Genomic DNA, 14,705 nt, shown 5'->3' on the forward strand with positions numbered 1-14,705 from the left:
TGTTGCCCATGGCCGCATGCCCATGACAAGCCAAACCCTTTAAGTCTTTCCATGTTGTAGTATTTTACTTTTGTATTTCTAGGAAGTATGATGTTTCGGAAAAATCATGTCTAGGCTTGCCAGACATAGAATGCATCAAAATGTACTATAAAGGGATATGACTAGTTGTCAACTTCTCCTTACCCGATAGTTATATGTTATAAGCCGTTGTTGTTGACTTTTTACTTACATCACATATGACACCAATTTCAACTCTCTTTCGAAATCTCTCTGCTCCCGTTTTCTAAAACTTTCTTCTTGAACGAGGGCCAAAGGCTCGAGCATACGTCGCTTGGCCGTAGGGGTTGTAAGAATGAATTGGCTTAACTCACTTCTGCTGGAAAGTGAGTGCAGCACAATGGCAAGTCTGCCGAGGACCAAACAAATTATTAATAATTTGAATTTGGTATACAAATAAATTTAAATTAAATAAATTGTGAGATCAAACATCAGTTGGAGAGGAGTGTCGGCTAATTTAGAGAATGATCATGGGTTTATAATCAAAGAATACTCTCTCCATTGGGATGAGATCTCTTGGTAAGTCCAAAGCAAAGCCATGAGAGTTTGTGCTCAAAGTGGACAATATCATATTATTGTGGAGAGTCGTGTTCATCTAACATGGTATCAGTGCCTTAAACTTAACCATGTCAATAGAATCTTCAAATGTCGAACAAAGGGCTCCACAAGAAAAAGAAGTCGAGGCTCCTCGAAGGTAGAGTAAAAAACAACTAAGCTCTAAAAGAAAAGGAGACGAGCCTCGATTAAGGGGAGACCTACTTTGTTCGAGGGGAGGTGTTTGATGAAAGTCCCACATCGACTAATTTAAGGAATGATCATGTCTCCATCAAACCAGGCATTTTGGGGANGGACTTGGGCTATTACTAATGATATCATAGCAAGACACTAGATGATGTGCTAGCAAGGACATTGGGCCTCCAAGGGAGGTGAATTGTAAGATTTCACATCGGTTTGAGAGGAGAAGAGAGCACTCCTTATAAGAGTGTGGGAACCTTTTCCGAGTGGACGCATTTTTAAAACCTTGAAGGGAAGCCCGAAAGGAAAAGTTCAACGATGACAATATCTGTTAATGGTAAGCTTAGGTTGTTACACTCTTTATGTCTACCACTATAACGACCCTATTTTTCTAATACAATAAAGTCACTACCACATGTATGACATAATGGTTAAGTGCGAAAATATTCATTTAAAATAATTTCAGACGATGCCATGAACTTTAACATTTGTGGTAAAACCTTAAAACAACACAAAGAAAAACAGTAAAGCGAAAAATAAATAACATAACATTTGAAACGAATAGGAAAAATAAATAATGACCTGACCTGACCTAACCTAACCTAAGGACTACAAAAAGACAAAATGCAACTACCCTAACATTGGACCCATGACCTTCATCGTGACATAGTCATCTGTATAGGGATGTCTTATCTTTACTTGAAAAATAAGAGTACACGTGACTTGAGTATTTTAAGAAATACTCTATAACTAACCCCACTGTCAGGGTCAAAAAATGCAAATACATGCAACATGGTGGAACCTATCATTTAAAAACATCATGGCATGGCCTTAGGCAGCTTTCCACTCCAATAAAGGTTGGATGTGTAATACNCAAAGATGCATGGGTCCCCCAAACTTAAAATCATGGCATACTTTATAATGTAAGTCAAACTTTCATTCATCTATAACATATGAATAACATAATGAGTATGTGAATTATGCCTACATAATCTTTATCAATTCTTTCATAGCATAGCTTTCATGGCATAGTCTATGGAGGTTTATGCATCATAGATTATCGACATCATAGCATTTTATACAACAGGACACAGTCACAATATAACTTGGCTTATATACTTGACATAACTCAACATAGCATAACATCGAACAACATAGCATAACATACCATTCATACATGACACGTGCAGGGGCCACAAGACACGCGTCATTATACATAATACAATTCATCCAACCAAACCAAAAGTAGTCACTTACTTAGTTGGCCTAAGCCACGGTCTTTAAGTATTTCTAGAGCTAGCTCGTTTCTATCCCTCAAAGTTCGTTTCAACCTAGGCTGACTCATCACATCAAAGTAATTCATATTAGCGAACTACTTAAAATATCAAATAATTCTAACTTCTAACTCAAAATAATTTAAATTGAGCACTAGGGGTCATGTTGACCTTAAATGTCTCCGATAAGGTCAATGGAATTAGGAATTCGATTTGCGTCTTATCGTAAGTCGATCATCTGTTCAATCTAGAATTCCATCTCTTCTTTGGTTTCTAGTACCGGTTTGATTTGAGTTCCTTTGTTCAAATCAATATCTATGTCAGGCTTCCCTTTCCGGTTGTCCTGTCCTGTTCAATCCACATGAGACTCGAGATATTCCTCACTCAATGGCATGGCACCTTTCGCTCATCCATTCCGCCCGTGCAGATGCAACGCCTTTTTTCATTATCATCTACCGCCCTTTTTCATTATCATCTACCGCCCTTCTTTCCTCTCGGCTATTCACGCATGAGGATCATCGTATGTATGCTCGACTTCGATTGCCGGTGCTATAGGTAGGAGTACATTATGGCAGGGTCAGTCACCGNGTACCAAACAATGCAACCCGAGCCAAAATAGCTGTCGAGCCGATTGATGGAGTCACTAAGTTGATCGTAAGCCGAACGTAGAGGACTGAGCGGGGGTCGCCACTCCGATCAACGCACAATTCGTGGGTTGAAGCGCAGGTCCGAGTCGCCTGCATGCTGAACCGATATCGTCCAATAAGTTGGGCCGATCGTCGATTCTGGGCTAGACACCTAGTTACTTCTTGGGCTATGGATTGTTACGCTGAGGTTAGGTCCGGCGAACGTTTGCCGGCTACTAGGCCACCCAAATCTGAACCGAATCCCAACCTGTGGACTTCGTCTTCTCAACCCGATTTCCCGAAAACTCTCCTATGTTTCGGATCAATTTTTTCGATGATCATCCACACGATTTCGCCTAGTTTGGGTTCGATTTCCTTCCTCCCCTATTTGTGATGACGGTGGTATCTAAAAACACCAAATAAGACGTGAGATACTCTCGTTCCTCTTTCCCAAATTTTTAAATTCGACGAGGCAGTATAGGGGAAAAAACAACCCTCGTATAGACTTACCATTGGATGTTTGATGCTTTATTTCCGACAAGATTCATTTTTTTTAAACCAACTACTGTTAAATCCCTATGCACTGAAGGACTATGGGGGCAAGCAAACAAAAACCTACCAAGAATCAGAACCGCTTGACTAATAACCCCTAAATACTAAATTTCATCAAAGTTCAGATGGATGAAACCAATCATCAGCACAAATGCGGAGTTTTGCCTTTGTAGCCTTAGCCTTATATTAAGGATCATGGAGAGACCCCAACTCACTTATAGTTAGACCTCCACTTTATAGGTTCTATCATCACCNGTGGGTGCAGACATGATTTTGGTGACCAGTCATACACCCTCGTATTAGCACAACAATAATAGTAAAGACTTATATAACATGAAAGCAAGTAAAAGGAACTTGAAATGGGCATGCGGCCAAAATCATCAGCACAAATGCGGAGTTTTGCCTTTGTAGCCTTAGCCTTAGATTAAGGATCATGCAGAGACCCCAACCCCAAGTCACTTATAGTTAGACCTCCACTTTATAGGTTCTATCATCACTCAAACCTAGTCCAACTACTTAATATAACTTTATGAGTTATAAGTACAAAGGACTTCTACATAAATTATCGGTAAGGCTTCTTCTCTCGTCATTATTTAACTTGTTTTTCACTTGCCTTCAAGTACTCATTACCCACATTCTTGACTCACTCCACAGCCAGCAGCATTTTATATTTACATATATATATCCACCATCACAAAACAACATTTATATAAAATCAAGAAGAAAAGGCCACTTCACTACACTTTTCTCTTCCTAATTTAATATTTCATTTGAAAACAGCATATCCCATGAACATTCTTTTGATTCAATTTAGCTAATCTGCAGCTGTATATAATATAAAAAGGGAACTCTAGTTCTGCATGTAAATTAGAGGCTGCAACAAATAAAAGAAGATGACTCATGAAGAGAAAAGGCAAGAAGATACCTCCATTGATGATGCTTTGCCATTCCACAAGCTTCTTGGCTATGCTGATGCTTTGGATTGGGTCTTAATGGCTTTGGGGACATTGGGTTCTGTTGTCCATGGCATGGCTCAGCCAATTGGGTATCTGTTGCTTGGCAAAGCACTTGATGCATTTGGAAATAATATCGATGACCTTGATGCAATGGTTGATGCCCTCTATGAGGTATACTTACCAATTGTGTTCATATTGTTATTTTGTATAGAAAAGTACTATGTGAGGATTTATTTTGTTTTCATGTTTTGGCAGGTGATTCCATTTGTATGGTACATGGCCATCGCCACTTTCCCTGCAGGAATACTAGGTAAAATCCCTTTCTTCCTTGAACAATATTTGAATCAATTACTTCACATATGGAAAGTATACTTACATTTTCATTCTCTCTATAGAAATTGGGTGTTGGATGTATGCAAGTGAGAGACAGACGGCTCGCCTAAGATTGGCATTCTTGCAATCAGTGCTTAGTCAGGAAATTGGTGCTTTTGACACAGATCTCACGACTGCCGAAATAATCACTGGAATCAGTAGTCATATGAACATTATACAAGACGCCATTGGAGAAAAGGTAAACCATTAATGTGCAAGCTAACTGCTAATAGATATTGTTTTTTTGGACTTTCCCTTTCGGGCTTCCCTTGAAAGTTTTTAAAATGAGGATGCTAGGGAGAAATTTCCACACCCTTATAAAAAAATGTTTCGTTTGCCTCCCCAACCAATGTGGGATCTCAAAATCCACCCCACTTTGGGGCCCACCGTCCTCGCTTACACTCATTCCTTTCTCCAATCAATATGGGACCCCCACCAAATCCACCACCTTCAGGGCCCAACGTCCTTGTTGGCACATCGCCCGATGTCTGGCTCTGATACCATTTGTAACAGCTCAAGTCCACCGTTAGCAGATATTGTCCTCTTTAGGCTTTTTCTTTCAAACTTCCCCTCAAGGTTTTAGACGCGTCTATAAAGAATGCTTCGTGATCCTCCCCAACCGACGTGGGATCTCACAATTAATTTGTTAAATTCCCACATCACTATAAACAAATGATTAAATTGATCATCATCTATCGACTTACAGTTTTGGATTTGAGACCGATTAATGCGATATCAAATTATGGAAGAGATAAAAGAAACGGTTTATGTTCGTTTCTTCTAAACCTTCTCTAATACTATACAGTTGGGGCATTTTCTATCAAGTGTGGCGACTTTCATGAGTGGGTTTGTGATTGCTATCATAAGCTGTTGGGAAGTGTCATTGCTCACACTCTTGGTTGCTCCATTGGTTCTTGCAATTGGGGCTACTTATACCAAGAGAATGACTGTCATTTCCTCTTTCAAAATGGGTTACCAATCACAAGCTACTTCCTTGGTCCAACAGGTAAAGATACCAACTGAATTACAACTTATTTTTTGAATGTATAGAACAAATATGTTACCTGATATGTATGGAGCAGTCAATATCTCAAATCAGAGCAGTGTACGCATTTGTGGGGGAGAGAGGTTGCATGAAGGCGTTTGCAGAGCAATGCGAGAAACTGGTTGTGATGAGCAAGCAAGAAGCATTGGTGAAGGGAGTAGGCATAGGAATGTTTCAAACTGTCACTTTTTGCTGTTGGAGTCTCATTGTATGGATTGGAGCCGTTGTCATTACTGCGGGAAGGGCCAGTGGAGGGGACATCATAGGTGCTGTTCTAAGCATTCTCTTTGGAGCAATGTAAGTAATTAACACTAAACTACTAAAGAAAGAATACACATATCAAAAATATAATCAAAGATGAACCAAATATGTGAAATATAATGTTCAANTTTGTCCTCTTTAGGCTTTTTCTTTCATACTTCCCCTCAAGGTTTTTAGACGCGTCTATAAAGAATGCTTCGTGATCCTCCCCAACCAACGTGGGATCTCACAATTAATTTGTTAAATTCCCACGTCACTATAAACAAAGGATTAAATTGATCATCATCTATCGACTTACAGTTTTAGATTTGAGACCGATTAATGCGATATCAAATTATGGAAGAGATAAAAGAAACGGTCTATGTTCGTTTCTTCTAAACCTTCTCTAATACTATACAGTTGGGGCATTTTCTATCAAGTGTGGCGACTTTCATGAGTGGGTTTGTGATTGCTATCATAAGCTGTTGGGAAGTGTCATTGCTCACACTCTTGGTTGCTCCATTGGTTCTTGCAATTGGGGCTACTTATACCAAGAGAATGACTGTCATTTCCTCTTTCAAAATGGGTTACCAATCACAAGCTACTTCCTTGGTCCAACAGGTAAAGATACCAACTGAATTACAACTTATTTTTTGAATGTATAGAACAAATATGTTACCTGATATGTATGGAGCAGTCAATATCTCAAATCAGAGCAGTGTACGCATTTGTGGGGGAGAGAGGTTGCATGAAGGCGTTTGCAGAGCAATGCGAGAAACTGGTTGTGATGAGCAAGCAAGAAGCATTGGTGAAGGGAGTAGGCATAGGAATGTTTCAAACTGTCACTTTTTGCTGTTGGAGTCTCATTGTATGGATTGGAGCCGTTGTCATTACTGCGGGAAGGGCCAGTGGAGGGGACATCATAGGTGCTGTTCTAAGCATTCTCTTTGGAGCAATGTAAGTAATTAACACTAAACTACTAAAGAAAGAATACACATATCAAAAATATAATCAAAGATGAACCAAATATGTGAAATATAATGTTCAACTACATCAAATGAAATACCTCTCTTTTTTGCTGTGTTGCAGCTCACTGACTTACGCTGCACCAGACATGCAAATATTCAACCAGGCAAAGGCAGCAGGGAAGGAAGTTTTCCAAGTCATTCAAAGGAAGCCCCCTGCAATTGACGGTTCAGAAGACAAGACATTGGAGCATATTGAAGGAAATATCGACATACGAGAAGTTCACTTTGCTTACCCGTCTCGACCTCAGAAACTAGTCCTTCAAGCCTTCTCTTTGTCCATTCCAGCAGGGCAGACCATAGCCTTAGTCGGTCGCAGCGGGTGTGGAAAGAGTACAGTAATCTCCCTCGTCACTAGATTCTATGACCCTCTCCAGGGTATGCCTCCACCAGCTCTTTGCCTCTTCATCCTCTTTCTCTCTCTTATTTTTCATCATCTTCTTAGTTTTGGCCTTCATGTCACTCTTAAATTGGCTTTTCTTCAGGAGACATTTTCATAGATCATCAGAACATCAAGGATCTGAATCTGAAATTCCTCAGGAATAACATAGGAATAGTTTCCCAGGAACCTGTACTTTTTGCTGGAACCATAAAGGATAATATCAAAATGGGAAAACTAGATGCAAATGATCAACAGATAGAAAATGCAGCAAGAATGGCGAATGCACACTCTTTTATATCAAACCTTCCAAAGCAATACTCAACAGAGGTAAGACTATGAGAGTCAAAACAACTTTCCTTAGCTATCAATGCCATTTCGTGCCAGAATTCAAAGTTTAACCTAATTTTAATAATTCAAGGTGATTGAGAATTCTACCATAGAATACTAAAACATTGAATTCTACCATAGAATACTGAAACATTTAGGAGCGCCTATAAAATACATGCTGTTTCCAAGATGCCTAACAAATGAATAATAAGCATGTGGGTCAAAAATTTCAGGTTGGACAAGGGGGAACTCAACTGTCAGGAGGTCAAAAGCAAAGAATAGCTATTGCAAGAGCCATTCTCAAGAACCCACGAATTCTCTTACTGGACGAGGCCACGAGTGCATTAGATTCAGAATCTGAGAGGTTGGTTCAGGATGCCCTCGAAAAGGCTATAGTTGAGAGGACAGTCATTTTGGTTGCCCACAGAATGTCGACTATTATTGGTGCAGATATGATTGCAATCATAGAAAATGGAAGAGTCTCAGAGACAGGAACACACCAAAGTTTGCTAGAAACAAGTAAATTCTATAGTAACCTATTCAGCATGCATAATATCAAACCAATTCAAGACTCAAGGTTTGTTCTTCGTACTAAATAAACCACATTTGCTTCAAAAGAAAACATAACTAACTAGTATGAGTTTTGTTTATTAATGGACAGCAATTCAAATTCATTGTCAGAACCAGGGAGTACCCATCAACAAGCTTCATCTTGTGACCTTGATCAAGATGAAAAACCGGAGCCAAAAAATTTCGAAAGAGATTCTTTGAGCCAAGAAGGGAAAGAGAGACCAAAAGAAATATTCTTTAGAATCTGGTTTGGCCTGAGTAATATAGAGATTATGAAGACTATTTTTGGATCTTTTGCAGCAGCTTTGTCTGGCATCTCAAAGCCTATCTTTGGATTCTTTATCATAACAATAGGGGTAGCCTACTATCACAAAAATGCGAAGCACAAAGTTGGATTATACTCCCTCATCTTCTCTCTGGTGGGATTACTATCACTTTTTACGCACACCTTGCAACACTATTTCTTCGGAGTAGTGGGAGAGAAGGCAATGAAAAACTTCAGAGAAGCTCTCTATTCAGGTACAACTTACGAACACTTTTCTTTGATTGGTTAAAGGGAAATTTTAGGAGGTTATTATGAAGTCAGAAAAAGCTTCTAACATTAGCTAGACTAATCCAATTCTATCAATGAATTATTTCAGCTGTACTACGCAATGAAGTAGCATGGTTTGACAGACCTGAAAACAACGTTGGTTCACTTACATCACAAATAATGAACACTACCTCCATGATAAAGACCATAATAGCTGATCGAATGTCTGTTATTGTGCAATGCATCTCCTCCATTTTAATTGCCACCACTGTCAGCTTGATCGTCAACTGGAGAATGGCTCTCGTTGCTTGGGCTGTCATGCCTTTCCATTTTATTGGTGGCCTGATACAAGCCAAGTCTGCCAAGGGATTTGCAGGAGATTCTGCTGCTGCTCATTATGAACTAGTTTCGCTAGCATCCGAGTCAGCAACCAACATAAGAACTATTGTATCTTTCTGCCATGAAGAACAAATCATGAAAAGAGCAAGAATGACATTAGAAGAACCAAAGAGAAAAAGCAAGAGAGAAAGCATCAAATATGGAGTCATTCATGGCATCTCCCTTTGCTTATGGAACATTGCCCATGCCATTGCTTTGTGGTACACGGCAATTTTGGTTCACAAAAGACAAGCATCCTTTGAAGATGGCATAAGATCATACCAGATTTTCTCCCTCACAGTGCCCTCAATCACTGAATTGTGGACATTAATTCCAACTGTCATCTCAGCCATTGACATACTAACTCCGGCATTCCACACGCTTGATCGAAAAACTCTTATTGAACCAGAAATACCAAAAAGTCCAGAAACAGAGAAAATTGAAGGGAGAATTGATTTTCAAGGTGTAAAATTTAACTATCCATCAAGGCCAGAAATTGTTGTTCTTACAAACTTCAGCTTACAAATCAAAGCAGGATCAAAGGTGGCTCTTATTGGACCAAGTGGTGCTGGAAAGTCCTCCGTTTTGGCACTTCTGCTCAGATTCTATGACCCTGAAGAAGGCAAGATCCTCATTGATGGGAAGGATATAAAAGAATACAATCTGAGAATATTGAGGACACATATAGGGTTTGTGCAACAAGAGCCTGTTCTATTTAGCTCCTCAATCAGATATAATATTTGCTACGGGAGTGAGCAGGTCGCGGAAACTGAACTTTTAAAGGTGTCAAGAGAAGCTAGAGTACATGAATTTGTCAGTACTTTACCTGATGGTTATGATACACTTGTTGGAGAAAAAGGTTGCCAACTATCAGGAGGACAAAAGCAGAGAATAGCTATTGCTAGAACCCTTTTGAAGAAGCCAGCAATTTTGCTCCTAGATGAACCAACGAGTGCATTAGATGCTGAATCTGAAAGAACTCTAGTTAGTGCTTTAGGGTCAATAAACGGGAACAATGGACTCAGAACTACTCAGATTACAGTTGCCCATCAGCTCTCCACAGTGACAAACTCAGACGTTATTGTAGTCATGGATAGAGGTGAGATTGCGGAGATAGGTTCACATACCTCCCTGTTGACAGCTCCTGATGGAGTGTATTCAAAACTCTTCAGAATACAGAGTCTCGCTGATGATTAATATCTTAAATCCATACAGGTAGGATAGAAGTCTAATATCCTTATATAAAAGACCGCTAAAATAATTAATTAGTTGAAAAACAAGGTTCTTACAAATGAAAGCTTTTTAGATTAAATATACGTCAATGGCCTGTGTGTCAGAGAACAAAGAAGGTACAATATGTTCATCTAAAGCTCCAGAAAGAGGCTATCAATTTTCTTCAGCAATTCCAAGTCAGCCCCAGCAGCAATTCCAGAATCAATATAACACAACTGAAAAAAGATTTATTAAGTACATAGTCACCATCCAATAACCTGGAATTTTAACATATAAGTTCATCATAAAGTAAAGAAAACCTGGTATTGTGGCTTATTCAGCGTATGAGTTCCTCTTTTTATTAGTTTCTGCCATCCATTATTCTCTCTAAGGGACTTTTCAATGCCTTTAGTACTCTGCACAACACATCATGAGATCACAAGAATGCAATATAAATAAAAGAAAGCAATTCCTAATAATTAATCAACTGAAATTTCCAAGTGCAAGAAGGAAGAGGAAGAAGAGTTTCTCTTTTTCTTTAATGACTGTATCTATATATAAGAAACGTGAACTTTTATTAAGAAAACCATTGTAAAGAACTCCCAAACGTCCATATACAACTGCGAGAAACAACAATGAAATCAAGATACACATGGCATACGCATACTCAAACCACCTGTCAATAAGTGTTGTGATATTTAAGCGAACTTCAAGATGAACAAACACATTGAGAAAAATGCATGCCAACTAAAATATACCAATTACTCAACTAAGAGTATTTGCAAGGAAATGAACCTTTAAGCTGAGTAACAAGTCAAGAAGGTTGAAACAACAAACAAAATATCCTTTTTTCCATTGGGCAACAATGAAAAATGACAGCTGCAAAGATAGGGCTCACAAATGAAATTGCAGGGGCAGAAAATTACATGAGCTGGGTCCAAAATCAGGAGATTGTATTGCTGCATTCCATTACGCTGCTGTTTAACTTGAATCCCCACAATGGTCCTAGAATGTCCATCATGCTGAAAGAACAATGGCCTAGGTGAAAAGATCATATGAAGTTAAAGATAATGATGGCACATTCTTTCTTGTATTACAGAAAAGAAACTATGTTGATAAAATCAATGGAACCATTTGAAAATTGAAACATATCGTGACACCTTCCACATCATCATGATAATCAATATATACATAATGTACTTTTGTATGAAAAGACAAACAGAGTGCCATGCTTTATTAATATCCAAAGAATACAAGGGAAGGCACACAAGAAATCCTCCAAAAGAAACGAAAGAGAATTAGAAAAATACTCTCCAATGAGTTAAAATGGAATAATTACAAAATTACTTAGAAAGAAGACCCCAGTTAGAAGCATTGAGATGATGATATCCTAAGAGTCCTTCCAAAAAGTCTCTCAAGCAAAACAATCTACAATTATCTGATGCCAAACACATTACACATAGACAAATGGATGTTAAAATAAACACAAAAAGATAGATTAAATGCCAATTAAAGACGTACGTTTTTCCACTAACATTAACGTGCTGGTGACTATACGTGCAAATCCTTCCATCAGAGAAGTAATTCCATACCCAATCAACCAGAACCTGATGACCTTTCGCTTTCTGAGTGGACTTATTTTCCAAGACACTTCGAGAATATTTGGACTTCTCATGCCCACTAGAACCAGTTTGTGGAACCCCGTCATTTTTACTTACAAGAAACCTATCCATGGGCCCATTAACCTTAGCTGTTTTTCTCTTATTTGCATCAATTAAGTTTACCATTTGTGCCCCACTACTTGAACCAGGGACTGAGAGATAAAGTTCCTCGCACTCTTTAGGACCAAAATCAACTATCCTTGCCTGAAGCCCAAAGGAACGCAAAAGGGCAGCACATTCAGTGGCTCCAATCCAATTTTTTCTGCCATAAATTTTGTAATTAAAATGCTCTGCACCATGTACATCAAATCCTTTTTTCCAAGCAATCTCAAGCCATCTCTGAAGTGATAGAATATCAGGAACAACTCCTGATCCACCAAATAAAACGTTTCTAGCTTCTGGTCTTTGCATTATCAAATGAGAGCAAAGCATTTGAATGTTCCGCCATCCACAGCCCCACCCAAGATCCTCAAATTCAATACTCTGATAATGATCAACATACCCTGACACAACACTAGTCGAATCACTAGATTCTAATTCTAAGCAATTTCTTAATAAAGACATCAGACCACCTTCCACCTTATAAAAACCACTCCTATTCTGTAAACCAATCAGGGAAGAGATCTTTTCATCAACATTCAACTTTTCCTTCACCAAAGCCCCCCTCTCACAACTTAACTTGCCGCTATCCAAAGATCCCTTAAGCTTAATGGTTTCTTGATTATCCTACAAAAAAGAACCATACAGGGACCAAATTACTGACATGAAGCCGTATGAATCATCTAGAATCCACAAACAACTAAAACAGCAGAACCAAGGCAACTGGAACTAAAAAGTTGGAACAACTTACATTGTCGTAAGGAGTAGAGGAAAGAGCCATCTGCTGGGCCAACTCAAAGTCCCTAGCAAGTTGGCGTTGTTTATCGTCATTGTCTTCATCTTCAAAGTGACCATTAGCATGCCTGCAACGGCAACAACATAAAGAGACCTTCCTAAATCGTTCAGAAAACCCAAGCTACAGAAGTTTTCGAATCAAAAGTGAGCAAAATTTGAATATGAGGATCGAAAGAGTCGGTTTACGTAATCAAAGAACAAAGCAATGGATCGAAATTACAACAGAAGCGGTAGGAATTGTACCTCTGAAGTTCTTTTGATGGAACAACTTGGTCGCAGAAAGGGCAACTGGATGATGAATCCATTGAATCTCAGGAACACAATCACAATCTAATGGCCTGCTTGCTCGAGAAATACCATATTACTTTTGAGCGAGAGCCAGATTGTATTTCTAAAATTGGGAAACTCGATCAATAAACTGATGAACAGACTACTGTTTTTTTTCTTTATATTTTTTTCAATTTCCGTTTTTAATTAAACTTTTAATTATTAAATTTTAAAGATTAATCAGTCCTAAATTTTGAAAATTAAGAAACAATTTTATTTTTTGAATTTAATCAAGAATTTAAATATTTATTTGAAAGAACGAAAGCTATAAATAAGAATTTGTAAAAAAAATAAATAAAGACAGTTTTCAAAAATAAAAAATTAAATAATTATTAAACGTGGTTTAAATTTTTAATTTTGTATATACTATCTCTTGATTAAATTTATTATTTTTAAAAATGTGAATTTAATAGACAAATTTTAAAATTAATAGACTAAATATGTAATTTATACCGGTGTACATTTAACCCGACAATCTGACAACTCGGACCAACCCAACCCAACGGGTTAGATTAGTATTTCAAGTAGGGTTGGGTTCATTTTTCTGAACCCGAACTGAATCGATTTGGTTTCGGGTTCATAGATAAAACCTTCGGGTTGACCCGAGCCAAATAAAAATATATAAGGATTAAATTAAATTTTTTTTTAAATCTCTCTCTAAAAAAAATATTTATGAATATTCAAAAATTTCAATAATACTCTTATCGATATTCGTAGTTCTTAACATGCTATCGGAGTCATACCGCTAATTTAGTCATGTTAATAGAATCTTCAAGTGTCGAACAAATAAGTTATGAGTCTCGAAGGTATAGTCAAAGTAACCAAAGTGTTGAACGAAGAGTGTACTCTATTTGAAAGCTTCAGAGAAGGAGTCGAGCCTCGATAAGGAATGGTTCAAGGACTTCAAAGAAGGAAGTCTTAACCGAGGCTCTATGGTGTACTTTGTTAAATGATTTCATAATGCTATATAAAATGAGGGGGAAAATCTAACTGATTATTCCATAACTATAATAGTTATGCAACCAAATATATTCTACAAATATCTTAAATCAAATTTCAGTATGAGAGTATATATCAATCACACCAAACTTGTTTTTTTAGAAAATCAAATTATTGTCTTCTCAGAGTTTTAGTAAAAACATCTAACAATTGCATTTTATTCGAAACATAGATGATTCAAGCTTGTAATTTTATTCGAAATATATGGCAATCTATTTCAATTTGCTTCATACGTTCGTGAAAAACTGAATTGGTTGCTATATGCAAGGCTGCTTGATTATCATAATACAACAATGCTGGTTCGGACTGCGGAACTTTCAAGTCTTGAAGAATGTATCTCAGTCAAGTTAACTCTAAACAAGTATTTGTCATAGCTCGATACTTGGCTTCAACTGATGATTTGGACACATTGGTTTGCTTTTTAGACTTCCAAGAAATAATTGAATTTTTCAAGAAGATGCAAAACCAAGAAATGGATGAAGTTCGACAACCACCCCAGTCAGAATCGCAATGTGCTTGTAATCTCAAGTTGTTTTTAGAT

At 37.9% G+C, this 14,705-nt stretch overlaps 2 protein-coding genes and 1 long non-coding RNA gene across 6 annotated transcripts; 1 reads left to right on the top strand and 2 right to left on the bottom strand.

The window, feature by feature from the left end:
• The first annotated feature begins 3,640 nt into the window (after nucleotides 1-3,640).
• Nucleotides 3,641-10,291, top strand: LOC111777766 (ABC transporter B family member 13-like). Its single transcript, XM_023657481.1, is given in 11 exon segments — nucleotides 3,641-4,581; nucleotides 4,583-4,774; nucleotides 5,378-5,578; nucleotides 5,655-5,888; nucleotides 6,278-6,478; nucleotides 6,555-6,814; nucleotides 6,878-7,260; nucleotides 7,368-7,591; nucleotides 7,825-8,189; nucleotides 8,253-8,680; nucleotides 8,794-10,291. Coding segments are annotated over 11 exon segments (4,407 nt in total). The 5' UTR covers nucleotides 3,641-4,137; the 3' UTR covers nucleotides 10,269-10,291.
• LOC111777226 lies at nucleotides 5,232-5,998 on the bottom strand. Its single transcript, XR_002812361.1, has 2 exons — nucleotides 5,637-5,998; nucleotides 5,232-5,498 (listed from the first exon to the last, which is right to left on the bottom strand). It is a non-coding gene; the product is annotated as an uncharacterized LOC111777226 (long non-coding RNA).
• Nucleotides 10,292-10,308: 17 nt separating the features above from the next.
• Nucleotides 10,309-13,243, bottom strand: LOC111777224 (zinc finger with UFM1-specific peptidase domain protein). Of its 4 annotated transcripts, none has more exons than XM_023656720.1 (6): nucleotides 13,082-13,243; nucleotides 12,795-12,906; nucleotides 11,805-12,670; nucleotides 11,210-11,321; nucleotides 10,604-10,699; nucleotides 10,309-10,519 (listed from the first exon to the last, which is right to left on the bottom strand). In XM_023656720.1, exons 1-6 carry the CDS (start codon nucleotides 13,141-13,143, stop codon nucleotides 10,436-10,438), a joined length of 1,332 nt encoding a protein of 443 aa, XP_023512488.1. In that variant the 5' UTR covers nucleotides 13,144-13,243; the 3' UTR covers nucleotides 10,309-10,435. The 4 variants fall into 4 exon arrangements, with proteins under 4 accessions (XP_023512488.1, XP_023512490.1, XP_023512489.1 ...); XM_023656722.1 differs by having other exon boundaries at nucleotides 12,795-12,932; XM_023656721.1 differs by having other exon boundaries at nucleotides 12,795-12,959.
• Between the last annotated feature and the right edge of the window lie 1,462 nt (nucleotides 13,244-14,705).

Source organism: Cucurbita pepo, chromosome LG16 (assembly GCF_002806865.2).
Source record: "Cucurbita pepo subsp. pepo cultivar mu-cu-16 chromosome LG16, ASM280686v2, whole genome shotgun sequence".
In the NCBI taxonomy this organism is placed as follows: domain Eukaryota; kingdom Viridiplantae; phylum Streptophyta; class Magnoliopsida; order Cucurbitales; family Cucurbitaceae; genus Cucurbita; species Cucurbita pepo.

Excerpts from the sequence above, each read along its gene's own strand:
- LOC111777224 (XM_023656720.1), bottom strand. The coding sequence starts at position 13,143 with ATGGATTCATCATCCAGTTGCCCTTTCTGCGACCAAGTTGTTCCATCA. Across the intron at positions 12,907-13,081 it reads CCATCAAAAGAACTTCAGAG|GCATGCTAATGGTCACTTTG; the intron begins GTACAATTCCTA and ends TTGCCGTTGCAG. Across the intron at positions 11,322-11,804 it reads GTTAATGTTAGTGGAAAAAC|GCCATTGTTCTTTCAGCATG; the intron begins GTACGTCTTTAA and ends CTTTTCACCTAG.